The sequence below is a fragment of the Galeopterus variegatus genome, unplaced genomic scaffold (genome assembly GCF_000696425.1).
Source record: "Galeopterus variegatus unplaced genomic scaffold, G_variegatus-3.0.2 Scaffold5641, whole genome shotgun sequence".
In the NCBI taxonomy this organism is placed as follows: Eukaryota; Metazoa; Chordata; class Mammalia; order Dermoptera; family Cynocephalidae; genus Galeopterus; species Galeopterus variegatus.
The window spans coordinates 91,826-110,168 of NW_007731752.1; the positions used below are offsets into that span (position 1 = coordinate 91,826).

The 18,343-nt window shown below is 39.2% G+C and overlaps 1 protein-coding gene across 3 annotated transcripts in view; it reads right to left on the reverse strand.

Annotated features, from left to right (window-relative positions):
- The window catches only part of GRIP1 (glutamate receptor interacting protein 1), a 110,735-nt gene that overhangs the window by 56,842 nt on the left and 35,550 nt on the right, over positions 1-18,343 (reverse strand). For all 3 annotated transcript variants that reach the window (XM_008589762.1, XM_008589761.1, XM_008589764.1), the window contains 2 exons: positions 10,772-10,841; positions 8,881-9,026 (listed from right to left, as the gene is read on the reverse strand). In XM_008589762.1, the coding sequence (XP_008587984.1) occupies positions 8,881-9,026; positions 10,772-10,841 (216 nt within the window). The remainder of the gene's footprint in view (positions 1-8,880; positions 9,027-10,771; positions 10,842-18,343) is intronic.

Consider the following 18,343-nt stretch of genomic DNA (forward strand, 5'->3'; position numbering starts at 1 on the left):
CATAATAAAAGACGGCACATGCAAAAGCTCCTGAAGGCAGAATGGTGATGATCTAGGGCGGGGGGAAAGTGCCTACCACCTGAGTGTTCCAAAGATCTGGCCATTGTTAAATAAAGCTAAAATTAATTTTTAAGACATCCTAATAATAACTGCTGATAGCATTCACTGGGCTTTATTAGGTGCAAACATTATTGCTACATGCTTAAATATACTACCTCCTTTGATCCTTAAAACAGCCATGTAAAGTAGGCATTAAAAGGACATTTACAGATGAGGAAACTGATGCTTAGAGAAGTTAACTTGCCTAAGTTTCCCAGCTTGTCAGTGTGAAGCCAGTCCTGTGCTCTTGGTCATTTCATTCTCCTGCTTCCCTCAGCCTGGGCTAGAGACAGAGTTCATTCAGACTCCCTTGAATGCCTCGTTCAACACTTTAGTAAAATGATTACAACCAGTGGTCACTAAGCAAATACTATGGCTTCACTCCCCTGCTTTAAGTCTTTTAATGGCTCTTCCTTGGCTCTTGGAGTAAAATCCAAATTTCCTAACTTGGCCTACAAGGCCCATGATGATCTGGTCCCAGTGTACCTTTCTAGCTCACCTCCTACCAAGTCCTTACACACACTCTGTGCTTCAGCCACATTTGCCCACTAGGATGTGCTGTGCTCTCTCTAACCTGCGCCACCTCCTGAACACTTTCAAGACCATGGCTGTTACGATCATTGCCTTGAGTTCCCCAGGCTCCAGTGGACATCTTCACATTCTCTTAACATCTTGTGCATACCCATAGAACATGCATTATATTGCTATTGGTTTTCTTCTCTTTTACTTGGTGGTGACTGATTTAAGGGCAGGGATTGTATCCTTTTTACCTAAGACCTGGCAGTCCCTAGCACAGTACCTGGCACCTCATGGACACTAAATCAATGCTGATGGCATGACTGAAAGCTGATGATTTTAACAACATTTGGGAATAGTTCTGCCTTCTCCTTGGGTAAGATACATGGCAGAGCAATGAGCCTAGTGCAGGTGGAAGTAAGGCTTACATTTTGAAGCATCTGTTAAAACCAACTGCAGTACTGGCTAGCTTAGAAAACCAAGTTATATCAACTGTGGTTAATAAACTTCCTGTGATCGATGAGAAAACCATCGTTGAAGGATGAAAAAGAGTAGGCAGTTAAAGAAAGAACTGGAAAACTGGAGTACAGAAAGTATAATATTAGTATGAGCAATATTTCAGGAGGCAAAGAATATACACTGAATATTACCATTCAAAAATATTGAGATGGAGGATGGCAACTATTCAATGTGATAGTTCAAATCACCAGCATAATTTTAGATTAAGCACAATATCAAATTTCTAAAATCAATGACTATTGTAAGAATCAAAGCTTATTTTCCATTCAGTCATATCTTGAGTGAGGATGAAAAAAAAAAAGCAGGAAAAGGGACTTTAGGAGGTAATTATAATAAAAAGCAGTCCCCACTGATTGACTGTCAGTAAGCATCTCTTTCAACAAGTTGCAACAGCTCCCTGAGGTGGGTATTATTATGTACACATTACTGAAAAAAAAGTGAATCTCAGACAGGTTTAGTAACCTGCCCAAACTTGCACAGTTCAAATGTGGAAGAGTGAAACTTTCAACTCAGGTCTGATTTTAAAGTGTTTGCTCTTTATGACTACATAGTCTGCCTTGAACTAGTCAGGTCTTACATTTGAATAATGGGGATATCTCCCCTTGCTTTGCTCTGAATAAAAAACAATTCAGTTACTCAAATTATATTTATAATCGTATAAGGGAAGAGGATACTAGTATTACATGAAATCTTCCAAATCAATGATCAGATGATAATTTTCAAGTAGTGATCTATTATAAAAACATGCCTGAATGAGCATAATATTTTGGTACACTGATTTTAGAAAATCTGTTTTTGGTAAATATTTCTCTCACACCAATATTTACAGTCATATTTTGAGTATATGTGTGTTTTTCAATGGAAAGATATAGGATTTTAAAAATAGTTCTTAAAAATTAAAAATACTTAATAGGCATGATAATTATCATAATATTATGCATGGAGATTACAGGGGAAACATGTAAAAGGGGAAAAAATAAGCCAGAGGAAATCAGCAACTGAAAATAAGGTCTAGCTCTCCAAGTGCTCAGTTGCTGTTTCTGAAACTCCTGCCAAGGTGTCTGCATGGCCTGGCTTGGAAGCTGGACACATCATCAACCATGCATACCATATATTCATCTCTGGTTTGGCTTTTTCACTCTGCAAGGAAGGTAGCTGAGTTCTGCTGAGCTGGGCAAATCTGCAAAATAGATTTCTCCACAGGGTTTGCCTCTTCACTAGGACAGAATCTAGACTAATGTGGAAGGCTTTATCCCTCTTTTGAAATAAATCTCCAAAAGAAAATATAATTGAAGCAAGCTTGTAGAGAGAGAAATGCAAATGTTTGCACAGAAAATCAGTTGCTTGGGAAACAATGAGTACAAACCTATGTGTACTCTTAAACATTGGTTATAAAAAATATTTGGGTATTACTGTCTTACCAACTGTACTGATGGATGCAACTGCCATTTTCTTTTTTTTCTTTTTTTCTTTGAATAGGTATCATAAACACATGGCCTGACATGACCATGAACTCTAGATCTAGATGATTTGATTATGGGAGATTTCAGAACATTGACAATAGTTTCATTATCAGTTGGAATAAAATTATATATAATAGAAGCTTTCTCTTTCTCTCTCTCTTTTTTTCCTTTTGGTGGCTGGCTGGTATGGGGATACAATCCCTTGACCTTGGTGTTAAAAGGCTGTGCTCTAACCAACTGAGATAACTGGCCAGCCCAGTAGAAGCTCTCTTAACCAATCTCCACTTACCTAATTTACTGGATTAATTGTGGCTCTCCATCCTTCATCATAAAATATACAGACCAATGCCATGGCATGCTGCAGAGTAACGGGTTTCTTCCTCTAGTCCCCCTATGCACTTCCACTCTTGTAATTGCTTGTGTTGTTGTGGGGTAAATGTTAGACATAGCCCTATTCTTCCTCCTCATGCGTACCAGAGTTTTCCCTCCCCCTAGCCAAGATAGTTACCCAAGGAAAGGCACATCCCCTTTAAGACAAAAGGAAGAGTGGAGGAAGCAGGGACCCTAAGTAAATGAATTAGCATGCTGGCGCTAAAGTACTCTGGTGCCAGGAGAGTAGTGAGTAGATCCTTATTTACTCAGCCAGATCTCCTGCATGCTCTGATTTATGTGAGTTGGGTGAGAGTCTTTGTGTAAGCTTGCAAATGATTTATAACCCTACTTTGATCTGTTTACTATATAACTGTTATATGTACCCTGTGGTGGGGTGGATATCTAGCTGGCCGGCTGCTGTCAGTGACGCCTTTAAGTCTAATAAACCGACGTCTCTACCTATTGAAATACGAGGTGAGTTCTTTAGAATAGGCAAACACTATGCGAATTGGCATAGGTGGCGGGCCGGCTGCTGTCAGTGACGCCTTTAAGTCTAATAAACCGACGTCTCTACCTATTGAAATATGAGGTGAGTTCTTTAGAATAGGCAAACACTATGCGAATTGGCATAGGTGGCACCACTTCTGACACCAATACCTCAGATAAAGAAGATGAGAAATTCCAGGCAGAGGTAATCAAGGAAGTAGGAAGCCTTCAGGCTAGACCAGTAATAATATAAAAGCTTAAGACTAGGCAAGAACAGCCAGAAGGACAAAACACCCAAGATTTACCTCCTCTGCTAAAATATATGCATGTAAGTTCCTGCCTGTATACTGTGGAGGAGCTGGTAGAACTGGCTACTAAGTTTCAGCAGAGAGGGAGAGAAAGCATTCCTGAGTGGCTGCTCTGTGGGATACAGGGGCCAATGGCATAATATTGTCAGGGGAGGAGATGGCAAACATGGCATTGGTCACCAATCATCCCTCACTCTGGCAGCACATTTATAGATCAGGGCAATATGATGAAAATGCCTCCTTGTTGACTTGGATCATGGCAGGCTGCTGTGCTGCATAGCTTGATGAAGGGAGCATCCCGGGTGTGCCCCCTTGGTGGTCTACTGTGGAGGAGGTGCAAGAATTCCTTAGGGAATTGCATATGAGACATGCTATTTACCAAGACCCCTTCTGTGGTCCAGACTTGGTGCAATTTGCTGGATGAATGAAAGACAGCTCCCACTAGCTGCTATGGAACATTGGTATCTGTTCTGTCACCCTTAGTAGGGCAATCAGTTCAAAGGGCGGCACAAGCCATAGCTGATCTAGGGGAAACAGGAATTACATGACAAAAGAAAGGGATTCACAAGGTAAAGGAAGTCGCACCAAAAGGGAAAAGAGGGGAAAAGGGAGATCAGAATGAACCAGTGAAACTTACTAGAAAACACCTGTGGGTGGACCTAACTAAGGCAGGGGTCGATCCCCCCAAAATAGATAAGTAGCCGAATGTGACATTGCTTAAATTGTGGCAATAGCTGCCCAAAGAGAAACAGTTCTAGCCCCTGCCAGAAAAGTGACTGGAGGCATGGCTGATAAGGGGATGAACTCCTTTGGGGGGAGTGTAGACAGAACCAAAGCTGAAGGGATTCATGAAATCATCCTCTATGGGGGGCCTCTTTTGCTCACCCCAAGTAGAGCTGAGTGCTCCTCCAGAGAAAGACGAGACAGATTTTACGTTCCTTTGGGCCCAAGCCTAAGGGGTAGGGGCAAGGGACAGAGGAAATGTGAACTGTCTCTGTTGACTAGAGGCCCCATGTTGAGCTCGCTGTATACTGGTCTCTGTGGAACACACAAAAGATGATTGCCTTGGTAGATACAGGATCTGAATGTACATTGATAATATGGGAATCCATCAATATTCAAGGGGCTGATTGCTGCTATAGATGGGTATGGTGGGCGATCCCTTAAAGTAAGCAAGGTGAAGTTAATTTTAAGGATTGGTAGGCTCCCCGCCAAGGGAAGATGCTGTGTACATCTCACTGATCAGGGAATACATACTCAGGATTGATATACTGCAAGGTTTGTGTTTGCATGCTAGTGTGGGGGAGTTCTGCCTATGAAGTAGGGCTGTGAAAGAGGTACAGAGAGGTAAAGTACAGCACCCTCCAGTGCAACTTCCATCACCCTGGCAAATAGTGGCAACTAATACTGGTTGCCAGGGGATTACAAGGAAATTGTGGAAGCTATACTGGAATTATCCAAGGTGAAAATAATACGCCCAGCTCATAGTCCATATAACTCCCCTGTGTGGTCCGCTGTAAACCAGAAGGCACTTGGAGAATGACTGTGGACTACAGGGAACTAAATAAGGTAATTCTCCCTCTACATGTGGCTGTACCTAATATTACTGATATTATGGATAAATTAGGAACTCAGCTGGGAACATATCATGTTGTATTAGACTTGGCTAATGCTTTCTTTAGTATTTATATCCATCCAGATAGTCAAGACCAATTCACCTTCACATGGGAAGGACACCAGAGGACACTCATGGTTTTGCAGATGGGCTACCTGCATAGCCCTACGATCTGCCATAGAATGGTCACAGAAGACTTGGAAAAAAGGACAGCACCTCTGTCAGTGAGACTATACTATTATATTGATGACATTATAATTAACTTCTGATTCTCTTACAGATTTGGAGGAGGCTACACCATCCTTTATCACTCACCTATAGAGCAGGCGAAGGGCCAATAAACCAAAACAAGGCCCAGGGACCTGGACTATCTGTCAAATTCTTGGGTGTTATTTAGCTGAGTAAGACAAAACTGATGCCCTCCACGGTAATTGAGGAGATTCAGGCATACCCTAGGCCAACTACTGTTAAACAATTACAGGAATTTCTGGGATTGTTAGGATACTGGAGGGTGTTTATTCCCCCTTTTGCTCAGATAGTGAGGCCTCTATACAGGCTAGTGAAAAAGGGAGCACAATGGGATTGTTCTTTTTCTTTCTTTTTTTTTAAAAGATGACCGGTGAGGGGATCTTAACCCTTAGCTTGGTGTTGTCAGCACCACGCTCAGCCAGTGAGCAAACTGGCCATCCCTATATAGGATCCGAACCCGCGGCCTTGGTGTTAGCAGCACTGCACTCTCCCAAGTGAGCCACGGGGCGGCCCTGGGATTGGACTTCTGAGTGCCAGTAGGGGAGGCGTACAATCCAGTAGTGCCCTGTGAATTAGACATAAATATTTCCCAGGAGGGCTATGCTTGGGGGTTATGTCAATCACAGGGGAAAGCTCACTAAGACTTTAGAGACTTCACTAAGACCTCAGTGGGGAAGCGAAAATAACTTGTTGTTGCCAGCGCCTCAGGATATAGCACCTGGAGTAAGTCCACTCCATGGGCCCTGGGAAATTCAAACTGAACCATGCTGGAGCTCCCTGTGTCTCCCTGGGGTGAAGGAGTAGGAAGGGTTTTAGAGATCTTTCCATCAGTGATAGGATGATGGTCAAACACCGTGAGATGTCACAACCCCACGGACCAGATTATAAAGAAAGGGACTATTATTATTTCCCTATAGAGTTTTCAGGTACCCCCCACCTCCTCTGTCATAGATAAAATAGCCCCTGGGCCTGATAGGGCTTGGTGGGCTAAGCTGGGAAGCCTCCACTTATTGTAACTATATTGTCTCAAGATAAAACTGTCACTTGTGTGTTACCTGATAAACATCGCTTACCCACTTTTATTACCTGTTAAACATCTTTCTTATCATCCCTAGTATGACCATGGGAACAGTTATCTTCAATGGCTGCATCCCTGGCCCAAGTACATAATAGATCAGATTGCTGGGTCTGCTCAGAGTTCCCGCTATCTGCCATGTCAGGTCCGCTATGGACAATGTGCAATTCGCTATTCCACCTAGGGGACATGCAGAAGATTAATGTGGTGGGAAGACTGTGAGGGTGGAATAGCCGTATATTGGGGTAGAATGTATGGTAAATGCTGGACATAGCCATATTACTCCATCCCCATGCATACCAGAGTTCCTCCTCACCCCTGAGAAAATACCCCTGGCCAAGTTAGTTACCCAAGGAAAGGCATGTCCCCTTTAAGACAAATGGAAGACTGGAGGATGCAGGGACCTTAAGTAAATGAGTTAGCACGCTGGTGCTAAAACACTGGCACTGAGAGTAGGTTAACTTATCTATTCAGCCAGATCTCCTGCATGCTCTGAGTTATGTGAGCTGGGCTAGAGTCTGTGTGTAAGCTTGCAAATGATTTACACTCCTACTTTGATCTATTCACTATATAACTGTTGTATGTGCCCCGTGGTGGGGTGGATATCTGGCTGGCCAGCTGCTGTCAGTGACTTCTGTAAGTCTAATAGACTGATGTCTCTACCTATTGAAATACCTGTTTGAACAGGCAAACACTGCAGAATGCCCTCTCAGATTTGGGGCTCCTGTGGTACAGTTGTAAGCTTAAAAATTATGTCAATTATGTTTATTCCCCAGCCTGTTTATGCCAGTTGTACTTGTTATTGTAACAATGTAATTTAATTAAACTCATATAACCTGTGAAATATGAGTGTAGTTGTTCTATGAAAACAAAATCAAATGCTTTGAAAAAGATTTAATGAGGGGTTCAGTAGGCAAAAATCTACTTTTAATTACATAGAGGAAAAACTCTAAAACATTGGGGAAAATAAAAGTGTAAGTGAAGTAAGCATTCAGATTGCTTTAAATTCTTTAAATTCTTTAAATTCTCACTGCATTAAAAACAAAACAAAACTGGAAATCATAAATTATATATTATGGGTATGGTTTAGGCAAACCAACAAAAAGATTTGCAACTATAATCAGCAGAATTACATTCATAGGAAAGGCCTTGACTTTTCCCATAAGATTGGCAAAATTTTAAATTAAGCGTTTACGTTATAAATATACATCACTTTCTATAATTCCTCATGTTAGCTAACTCTTTCAATTAGTGAGCTTTCTTTCAATTAGTTCTGGGTTCTTATCATAATCAGATAAAAAGGCTTCTAATAAAGGGCTACTCGAAGTGTGCTCCTTGGACCACTGCAGCAGCATCACTTGGAAATTTGTTAGAAATGTAGACTCTCAGGTACTACCTGGGGGTAGTACCCAGGACCTGTATTTCACCAAGCTCTTTGGGTGATTCTGAGGTCTACTACAGTTTGAGAAGCTCCACTGTATTCAGACACTGCCAGAGGCCCTAACAATGGATATAGCCCTGTTAGAAAGTAACATGGTGCAAGACTCATCAGGAATCACAAAAATTTAATTTTTATTCTGACCCAGAAAACCTACTTCTAGGAATATTTTCTAAGAAAATAATTCAAAAGAGTAAAAAAAGTCAAGTAAAGATATTGATGCATAAAGATATCTAAGACAGTACCATCTACAATAATAAAACAATTGGAAACAATCTAAGAGAAGAATAGCAAATAAATTACAGGCTGTAAATATAAATGGTAAATATTAAGGGTTTGTAAAATGGTAAAATGTTTATAATATAAAGCTAAGTAAAAACTGTGACATTCACTATGGTTATAATTATATAACATGCATATCAACAAAGACTAGAAAATGACTAGTTCCATTACACTAGGGTGGTATTGGGTGATGATTTAATTTTCATTTCTAAAAATTATTTTAATACTATTATAATAATGTTTCTGTAATGAAAGTACCTTAATTATATCACTTAAAAGCACCATTATTTATAATTTATGCTAGACTCTTAATGCACAATTAAAGACCCTTTTAACTATGTAAAATACCACTACAATGTCACTAGCCAGCTGTTGTATGTAAAACATCAAGATCTAATATCTTTTGTGACAGATGGGTGGTTAGAAATACCAGTCTTAACTAAGAATGCTATCAATACCTGAATTATCTTCATCTTTGCGGATTTTGAGCTTTACCAGGTCTTCACATTGCTGGAGGATCTGAACCGCATCTTCCATGGAACAGTTGTCCAGCCGGATGTTATCTATTGCAAGTAATTTATCTCCAAGTTCCAGGGTTCCAGTTCTGTTAGTAAATGCAGAATAACACATGACTAATGAGGAGCACTTAACCAGGCTGATGTTATCTATTGCAAGTAATTTATCTCCAAGTTCCAGGGTTCCAGTTCTGTTAGTAAATGTAGAATAACACATGACTAATGAGGAGCACTTAACCAGGCCATTTAAAGAGGCATTAAGCATGATGTAGCATTATGGTAGTCTTTAGAGGAAAAGAGCTTCTTCAACTGTTTTTAAATTGAGCCTTATTGACAAACCCATTTTATCCAGTCTTATTTGGAATGGCTGCTGTGACATTAAATTGCAGAGTATTAAAAACATTTTTTCTTATGCTTTCTTCAGTTAAACCAGGGCTTTCCTATAAGTTTCACTCAGGAAGTCTAAGGTTCTGAGGAAGGGAGGTATTGGGCTGGTGTCTGTAGAGACCCCGATATCCTTATGCTCCTCCACATTGTCACACCTCTTTTGATCCTTGGCAGTCCAGGTACTAGGAGAGAGCCGAGGAAGTGAAGGAAGTCAATATATGGGATGGAGTTAGTGGAGGCCTGAGACTTGGAGTCTCTGCCATTTCCATCTGCACCTGGAAACTTACTGTGGCTGGTGTAGGGAGAAAAGGTCTAGATGAATCAGATGCCAGCTATTTGGAAAGTGGCCACCGGGAGTCTAAAAGTGACTAAGCACCAGTGCAGGTCTGTTGAAAGTTTTCAAGGTCCATAATGAAATGAGAAGAACAAACGAGAATGTAGTATGTATATGTGTTTGTATGTGCATATATGTATATACACACATTTGTAAGAACTGTTCTTTATGCAATACGTCTGTGACAGAGACTGCTAATTGTTTTCCAGTGTCTATTCTCCCTTTCCTTCTTTTGAGTCACCCCTAAAAAGGCATGCCCCAGACTCAGTTGGAATGCCTTCCCAGTCTACAGCTAGAAAATGGTAATGACTGGTAAGCTGGTGGGCTGGCTCCCCCAGCCCTGGACTGCCTGCCTGCCTCCCAACCACTGCATAAGAGACACACCTCTGTCTTACTTGATCCACTGTATTTATATATCTCTTTGCCAGGGCAGCTGAGCCTAGACATATATTTCTAAAGTCATACAATGTCCTTCCTACTTTTTGAGTGTTAAAATATTTCTTTAATGAAATGATTGTGATAATAGATGGGATTTTCTTAAAGTCATTAGTTGGAAAATAAAAATAAAGTGAACAGCCGTGTATCAGTATCCTCAATCATTTAAAAAATTTTTTTATCTGTGAAATGAAAAGTTTGAGACGCCCTGATTTTGATGATGTATGGATTAAATAGGAGACACGAACATTACTTAAGGCTCAAGGATCTTGCTTGCCTGGGGAGGACATTCTGGCATGTAGCAAAACTCTCCCACAAGCTATTATCTCCATGTGGGGCTTTTCATAACGGGGGGTTACTTTCAGTTTTTTAGCTGGAAAATAAAAGATGGAAAACAACCAGTGAAGGAGAGCCTATGCTGAACTCAAGAAAGACCCTAAAAAACATTTTCAGATGATTGTTGTCTGCACTGTGTACAGAAGTAAATTGACACGAGGGGAGAGATCTATGCAGCCTCTACCAATAGGGGTCTTAAACATGATTGATTAATAGTGGCTGCCTGGAAAATATTGAGAATACAGTAATCCATTAGCACGGTCTGCCTTGGGAACAAAAAGGATCATTTCTGCTTTAATTAAGAAATGGCTTGGAATGAATAAAAAAGTCCATTTTCCTTACCTGTGTGCCACACTGCCTTTCTTGATATCAGAAATGACAAGGGGGTCCCCTGGTTTTCTACTGGATGGTGCTGTAATAACGAAGGTAGGACAGTCACATCTCTATACCCATGACTCACCTACTACTGTACATTTCCCTGTTTTATAATAACTGTTCATGCAAGTAGAATTTGTATGTGAAGATGATCAGCAAATAAATTAGGAAATATGCACATTATATCTTCTTGATGTAAAACTGTTTGTGTTAAAGTTTTATAAACTTTAAAAAAACTAAAGCAAAGTCATTTTATATTTGCAATTAGAGAGGCAATTGGAGAGCTATCAGGTTTAAAATCATTTTAATCAGTGATTCTCAAGAGAGAACCTGAAGGGTGGATGCCTCAGTAGAAAAGTATTAAAATCAATTGGGAGCTCCCCTTAGTGGTACTGACATGTGGTCCTTTCTCCCACCTTTCCCTCCTTTCCTTTCCATTGAGGAGACACCACTGTCAATGAGAATGTGTCATATTACTCAAGTGTTATGGGTGGGAAAGTGGATAGGAATCACTGCATTAATGTTCTTTTTTCTTCCAGAAGGAAATCTGTTGCTAGATGGGATATAAATCTATAAATTCTGCTCACAAGTTCAAATGTAGAAAGCTTTGAAATGTTCTGGAATGTGACCATTTCCCCCTTATTGGCAGTAGTAAATACATTGTTGCTACTTAATTATATACATACGTATATCTAAACATGTACATGTAACTTTCATTGAGTTTACAAATAAAACTATTATGCTGTACAGAGGTCAGTTTGTGCATTATAGCTTTTCTTAGGAATATTTCCACTTAATGAGAATGAAAAACAATTAAAAATGAGCCTACCTAGAATTAACCCTGGAAATTAATTATATAGTCCATATAAGTACAAAAAAATCATTTTGACTTAAAAAGTTTACATTTAATTTAGGAGTTTGGTGCTTAAAATTAACCATATCAACATTTGTAAAAAAAATTTGCCTCTGAGAGATATTTTGCCAATCTGAATCCTGGAGTGATTTCCTTTTAAAGGTCATTAAAGGTCCCTAAAGTAAGATTTTATTATAAACAGTCTAATCACCCCATACTAATCATAGCACCATATCATATCCCATAACCCCATCTGAATCCCAGGAAAATGTGTAAGCACAAGAACAGATGGTTTAATATTTCAACAAAACATTTAAAGAAAAGACAAATACATATACCAGTACCTTACCCACTGTCTGAATTTGTCCACAGTGAATGTTAATGGGACTTTAATCATTATTGTTAACTTCTAGGAAAGAATGCAAAACATTCTATTCACCACGATTAGTTCATAACTTAAACCTTCATTCAATGATTTGATATAGTTCTTCTAGAGAATATAAACATCTAGCATTTTTACTCATGTCATATTTCAAAACTGCAAATTGCTCTGGGCATAGGGCACAAAAATGAAAACTTTGTTATTACCAGCAAGTAACTTTTCTAGCATCTGTCAATGAATTTATACAATATTTTGCCAAGTAACCCTCACACAGCACTCAATGTTTCCTTTGGCTTTTTAAATAACCCATGTTGTACTGAAATGGTCTGTGAAACAAAATAATGGTAGAGGCAACAAAATACATCAAACCTACCTCTGTCATCTTTACAAGAGTGAAAAATAGAGCTGTGATTTCTTGAACAAACCCACACAGCTTTGCAGAGAAGTTTGAAACTTCTCATGGTCTATAGGCATGTATGGTGCCCATTCTCATGTTTACTAGATTCTTTTCTTTCTCCTTTAACCAAGTCCACATCTGAGCTTTCAAAGACTCATCAGGGTCCATGGGGTGATGAAATTGAACCAAGAAGGGGGTCCAAATCTGTATGACTGCTGACTCACTAACATGCAGTTAAATGTGGCCATGCCTGCTGTGGGATTCAGTCACGGTGTGCACGCCTACCACCTTGTTTTAATTATTTGCTGCCTGAGAAAAAGTTACAAACCAAGTGCACTTTGCTTGGCCTGTAGTGTTTTTAAAAATTAGTAGGTTTCATACGGACGTATGGCTTCTTTAAAAAAAATTAGAGGGGCAATATGGTGCAGTGATTAAGTGCTGGGACTTAGCCAGAATGCTTGGGTTCAAACTCCTGGTTCTCCCACTTACTAGCTATGTGTGCTTGAGCACATGGTCCTTAGTGCAAAATGTTGATGGTGAATGACAACAGGGCCTACCTCAGGGTTTTTGTTGGAAGGATTATGTGAGTTATTACAAATAAAGTGAATGGAGCAGTGCGTATAGAATGCATTACACAGATGTTTACTGTTGCTATTATTATCCAACTCCCACTCCCCCATATACATGGAGCCTTCCCCAGGTCTCCCACTTGCCTCTGGCCTCATTGGGCTGATCTCACTCACAGAGGGCTTGTGAGTTCATGACCCTTTGAATGAGAATACACTAGCACTCACTCAGTGCTTTGAATTTGATTGAAGTTCTCCATAGAATCATTCATTTACTTAACACATATTTACTGAACACCAACTATAAGCCAGGCACCTCTGCTCTGGGCATTGTCTATGTAACCCCAGAGAAGGTGGATAGAAAGGAGAGACAGGGCTGGTTAAATCTCATGAGGTCATTAGGTACGAAATAGCTTTCTCTCTTCTGTGAAGTGGCTGCAACTGCGAAGGCCATACAAACACGTCAAGATGTGGGAGCAGGTAATAATAAATGGATCAAGAGTGTGGCTCAGAAAAAAAGGCAACAAAAGGTTATTAAATTCTGAAAAAGAAATACGAAACAATTACAGCTCCTTGAAATCTCAACTTACCTGGTCAAACACACAGAACTGAAAGCCTCACAAAAGAGAACAGTGATGCAAAATCCTGTTTTGTATGATATATATTAAATTTAAAGTATATATATCATACAAAACAGGATTTTATATTTAATATATTAAATTTAAAGTATTTTAAATTTAATATATATTAAATCTAAGCATATATTAAATATTAAGTTAATTTTAATATTAAATTAATATAATCATTTCATTATTATAAATAATTAATATATAATAAATTAATATAATTAAATTAATTTAAAATTAATAATATATTAAATTTAATATATATTAAATTTACCTTTTTCCTTCTCATATTTCAGGAAATAATATTAATTCAGACTCTTCACCTGAATCTCCAGTGTCCATGTTTTTGCTGTCACTAGAGTGCATCGTTTGAGTCATCTACAAGCTTGTTCAGAACTCATCCTTGTCATATCTGTCTACGGCTCTTTTGCAGCCCAACAAGATGTTGTCACTGGAAATTTAATTCCAAATCACAAGTATCCATTTGAATAATATTACAATAGTTGGTATTTTTCATGCTGCCCATAGGTGTACAGTCTTAATCCTCACAAATAAAATTTACTTTTCATTTGTATCAAAATTATACATGCACACAATTTAGAGTCAAAAGTTCTGCCAGAGCAGTCTTCAGTTTCCTGCTTCTCCATATGCAACTACTTTCAACTCTTTGGCTGTTTTCATACATATTGCTTAATAACGTACGACTATTACTACTAAATTACTTTTCAGTGTTAGTCATTATCTACTTTCTGTTATGAAAGATAACGAGTTAGGTCTCTTCCACCTCTATGCCACCACCATATCCAAAAACCTTTTTTTTTTGGCGGCTGGCCAGTACAGGAATTGGACCAAGGTCATGTACCTTTTTTGTCTCTCCCAGTCTTCCAATACAGTTTTGTTATATTTTTTTCAGATCAATATTCGGTATTTACTTTAGTGTGACTATGTGAACAGTATCCACGGACAAGCTGTACAGCATTCCATACTTTCTTTCCTTTTCTGCAGAATATACGTTCCCTGTGGTTATCTGTTTTCTTGATGTTTTTGTTTGCTTAGTCTTCTTGTGTTTATCATTAATTCAACTCCTCAGATTTCCCAGGTTATGTAAATCTTCTCTGTTTTTTTTTTTTTTCAGGTGGCTGGTTAGTAAGAGGATCTGAACCCCTGACCTTGGTGTAAATCTTCTCTTAATATGTTAAATCTTATCAGAAATTTATCAGAGCTTTCCGACCTGTCTGGACTGGCTGCTTTCCAGGCTTGCTACACAGATCTCGGGATCTCCCTTCCTGCTACACAGGTTCTTTTCCTCACTTCTCTCTTACATCCTCGGAGCCCTTGCACCCTGAATCCAGCTCTCCCTCTCTCTGGCTTTCCTTCCTCACACTTTCAGTGGTGCACATTCTCCAGTAGCTTCCTGAGAAGAGTGCCTGGGAGGAGAGTGTTTTGAGACTTTGTAGAGCTGAAAAGGTCTTTTTCTACCTTCGTATTTGATTGACAGCTTTGCTAAAAAATTCTAGGCTGGAAATCCTATTTCTTTAGAATTTTAGAGGTACTCTTCCATTACTTTCTAGCTTCCAGAGTTGCTGTTGAAAAGCTTGATGCCATTCTGATTATTTGATTATTGTTTGTATTATTCTGTCACATTGTATGAAAACTTTCCCTCAACCCAACACCCCCACCCTGCCCCCCGAATGCTGTGGGATAGCCTCTTTGTCCAGCGTCCTCAGATCTCAGAATACATGCCTCGGTCTGCATCTGTTTTCATCCATAGGTTATAGATCCACCAGTGTGGAAACATATCCATCAATTCTAAGGCATTTTATAAAATTATTTCTTTGATGCTTTTCTCTCTCCTTTCTTTCTGTAATGCCTATTATTTGGGTGTTGTGTCATTTGGGCTCAATCCTTTATAATTTTCTCATCCATTCTAGATACTTCATTTATTTATTGTTTTCTAATTTCTGGAATTATTCTTCACTCTTATTTTTTAATATTTTAATCAAATTTTTCATTTCTGCCATATTCTTAATTCTCAAGTGCTCTTTGTTCCTCTCTGGATGTTGTTTTCTAGTGGCATTTACTCCCTGCCCACCACCATGGATACAATATCTTATGTTGCTAATGATGTTAACGATAGGTTTTTTCTTAAGTTTTCTTCTTTCTGCATGTGCATGTGCTGTTTGTCTGATTTACATCTTTGTCTTTGATGATAGTCTTGCATATTGATTCTTTCTCAAGTGTCTGGTTTTTTTTTTCTGTCTATTCACATCAAAGAGTGTGGCCCTAAAATGCTGTTTGAAAGCTTGGTGCACCCTAGTGGGGCTTGTGGACTATGGTCTTTCACTGCACAGTTTGGGCCAGGCCATTTCTTTGGGTCCAACAGCCCTGATACTTTCTCCTGCTTAGAGGCCATCAAGCCTGGCCATCTGGCTTCTTTGAGCTTACTGAGGGAAGATGGCTGGCACTCTCAATAGTCAGTATGCAAACTTGCACCTAATCTCTGTTTTTAGAGCAGTGCTGCTGCATTTGGCTGTGTTCTCCCAGTCCAGAGAACTCTCCACTGCATGCTTTCCAGGGGATAAATCTCTAGGCTTCTGCCAGCGTAAGGAGAGAGGCCCTTGGCTCTGTTGACTGGGGGACGGCATCTAAGGGACTAACTCATTCGTAACAGACTTTTCAACCAATCCTCCTGTCTCAACTTTATCATCATGATTACTTCCATATGTTCCTGAATCCACCAATTCCTGAGCCTCTTGGAGTATAGGAGGTAAATCAGGTTCATTGTCAGCTTTCCTCTCTGCTGCTTTGATTAAATTAGTTTTCATCTTTTTTTGCCAAATTTGGTTGCTGTAGTCTATTTTCTTTTTTTCCTTATGGTTTTTGCCTTTTGAAAAATCTATACTGTCATTTTAAGTGGGGTACAGAATGGGAGAAGTAAAAGCATGTATTTAAGTTATCATCTTTTGACCCCAGTAGTTTTAAAATCACTGGTCATCCCTCATTATTAGAAACTGGCTTTTTTTTAATGTATGTATGTATGTATTTATTTATTTATATTTATTTATTTATTTATTTTTTAAGATGACCGGTAAGGGGATCTTAACCCTTGACTTGGTGTTGTCAGCACCACGCTCACCCAGTGAGCCAACCAGCCATCCCTATATAGGATCCAAACCCGTGGCGTTGGTGTTATCAGCACCGCACTCTCCCAAGTGAGCCATGGGCTGGCCCTAGAAACTGGCTTTTAGAGAGATCGTGGATTCTTTTTCCTCTCAAACAGAGGTCAGAGAAGGTAGAAAATGACAGTCTCTATTCTTTGTTTAAATAACTTTTTTAAAACTTGAAGACAGGTGAACTTTTCTAAATTTTGAAGTAAATTAAACGGGAATCTGCACAATATTCCAAGAACATTCTATAATATCTAGCCATTCATGAAACTTATCCTACTAGTTCAGGTACTTTGCTCAAAGGTACATTGGAAACACACACACACACTTAATCATTCAGCTTTACTTTAATTGCAACCATATACATAATACATAGCAAGTAGAACGAGTTATTTCATTTGAAATGGAGCAGTGAGTAGAGTTTTTATTGTAAAGTTGGCAAGAAACATGAACTATTGTCTTCTAAATTCACTTAAGACTTAGAGGGAAAATGACAGATTTATTGTGCTTGTCATAAAGACTCCTTTATGATTTTATAAAAAATAAAGCAAGCCTTTGTTCCTGCAAACAATTCAGTCACAAGTAAAAAGGAAAGCCAACAAATTAACTGCACTCACAAAATGCTGCCTTTTGCTTTTCTGATAAAGGATCTGGGAGGGTTCATCAATCAGATGGTGACAGGGAAGAGTGGTGCAGTGATGGTAAAGCCAGTGTTAAGTCAGACAGGATGGGTTTGGGTCCCTGCTGTGCCTTGTATTAGCTCTGGATCTTTGGGCAGGTTACCCAGCTGAGCCATACTTTCCTCTCTGTAAAATGGGGATAGATGTCACAGGGCTGCTTTGAGGATTAAATAAGAAAACACATAAAGTTGCATAGTGTCATGCCTGGTACAAAGTAGATACAAATCTCTATAACAAAAGCTCAAGAGAAAATGCCAATATCAAAAGGACTTTACTGACAACTGCACATGACAATGACAACCAGGGTTCTCCGACCTGAAAGGCAGGTGGTCTGTGCTGAAAGGTACAAGCTCTAGTTTCTGATTGGCTGAGGTGAGGAAGCATCGGGATGCAGCTTCCACTCCTAGACTGCATTCTTCTGCTAGCTCATTCCACTTTATACGCTATAATACATCACTCCACGTTAGAGCAATAACATCAATAAAAGCAATGCCTGATGATAATGTGCTGTGAATGTTTCATCAGGAACTTAAGAAAATTAGTCTGAAACTGCTCACCACGTCCAAACTGAGAGGGACTCATTTGTCAGTCATTTAGGTATGAAGAGTGAGCTGCGAAGGCTCTGATAGTATGCTCGTGGAGATGGAGGCCTGCTTCTTCATACTCAGAGTTTTCACGAGGTCAAGAAAACAGAGAGGACTTTGTGTAAAGACAGTGAGAAAAATCAACAAACCCTGGTAGTGCCTTGGTTTCACCAACAGTACCTGTGTGTGTCTGAGAAGAGGGTCCTTGGATTTCCTACTTAAGTGGTACAATTATAGTTGGCATTAGATTTTTTTTTTTTTTTTTTTTTTTTTTTTTTTTTTTT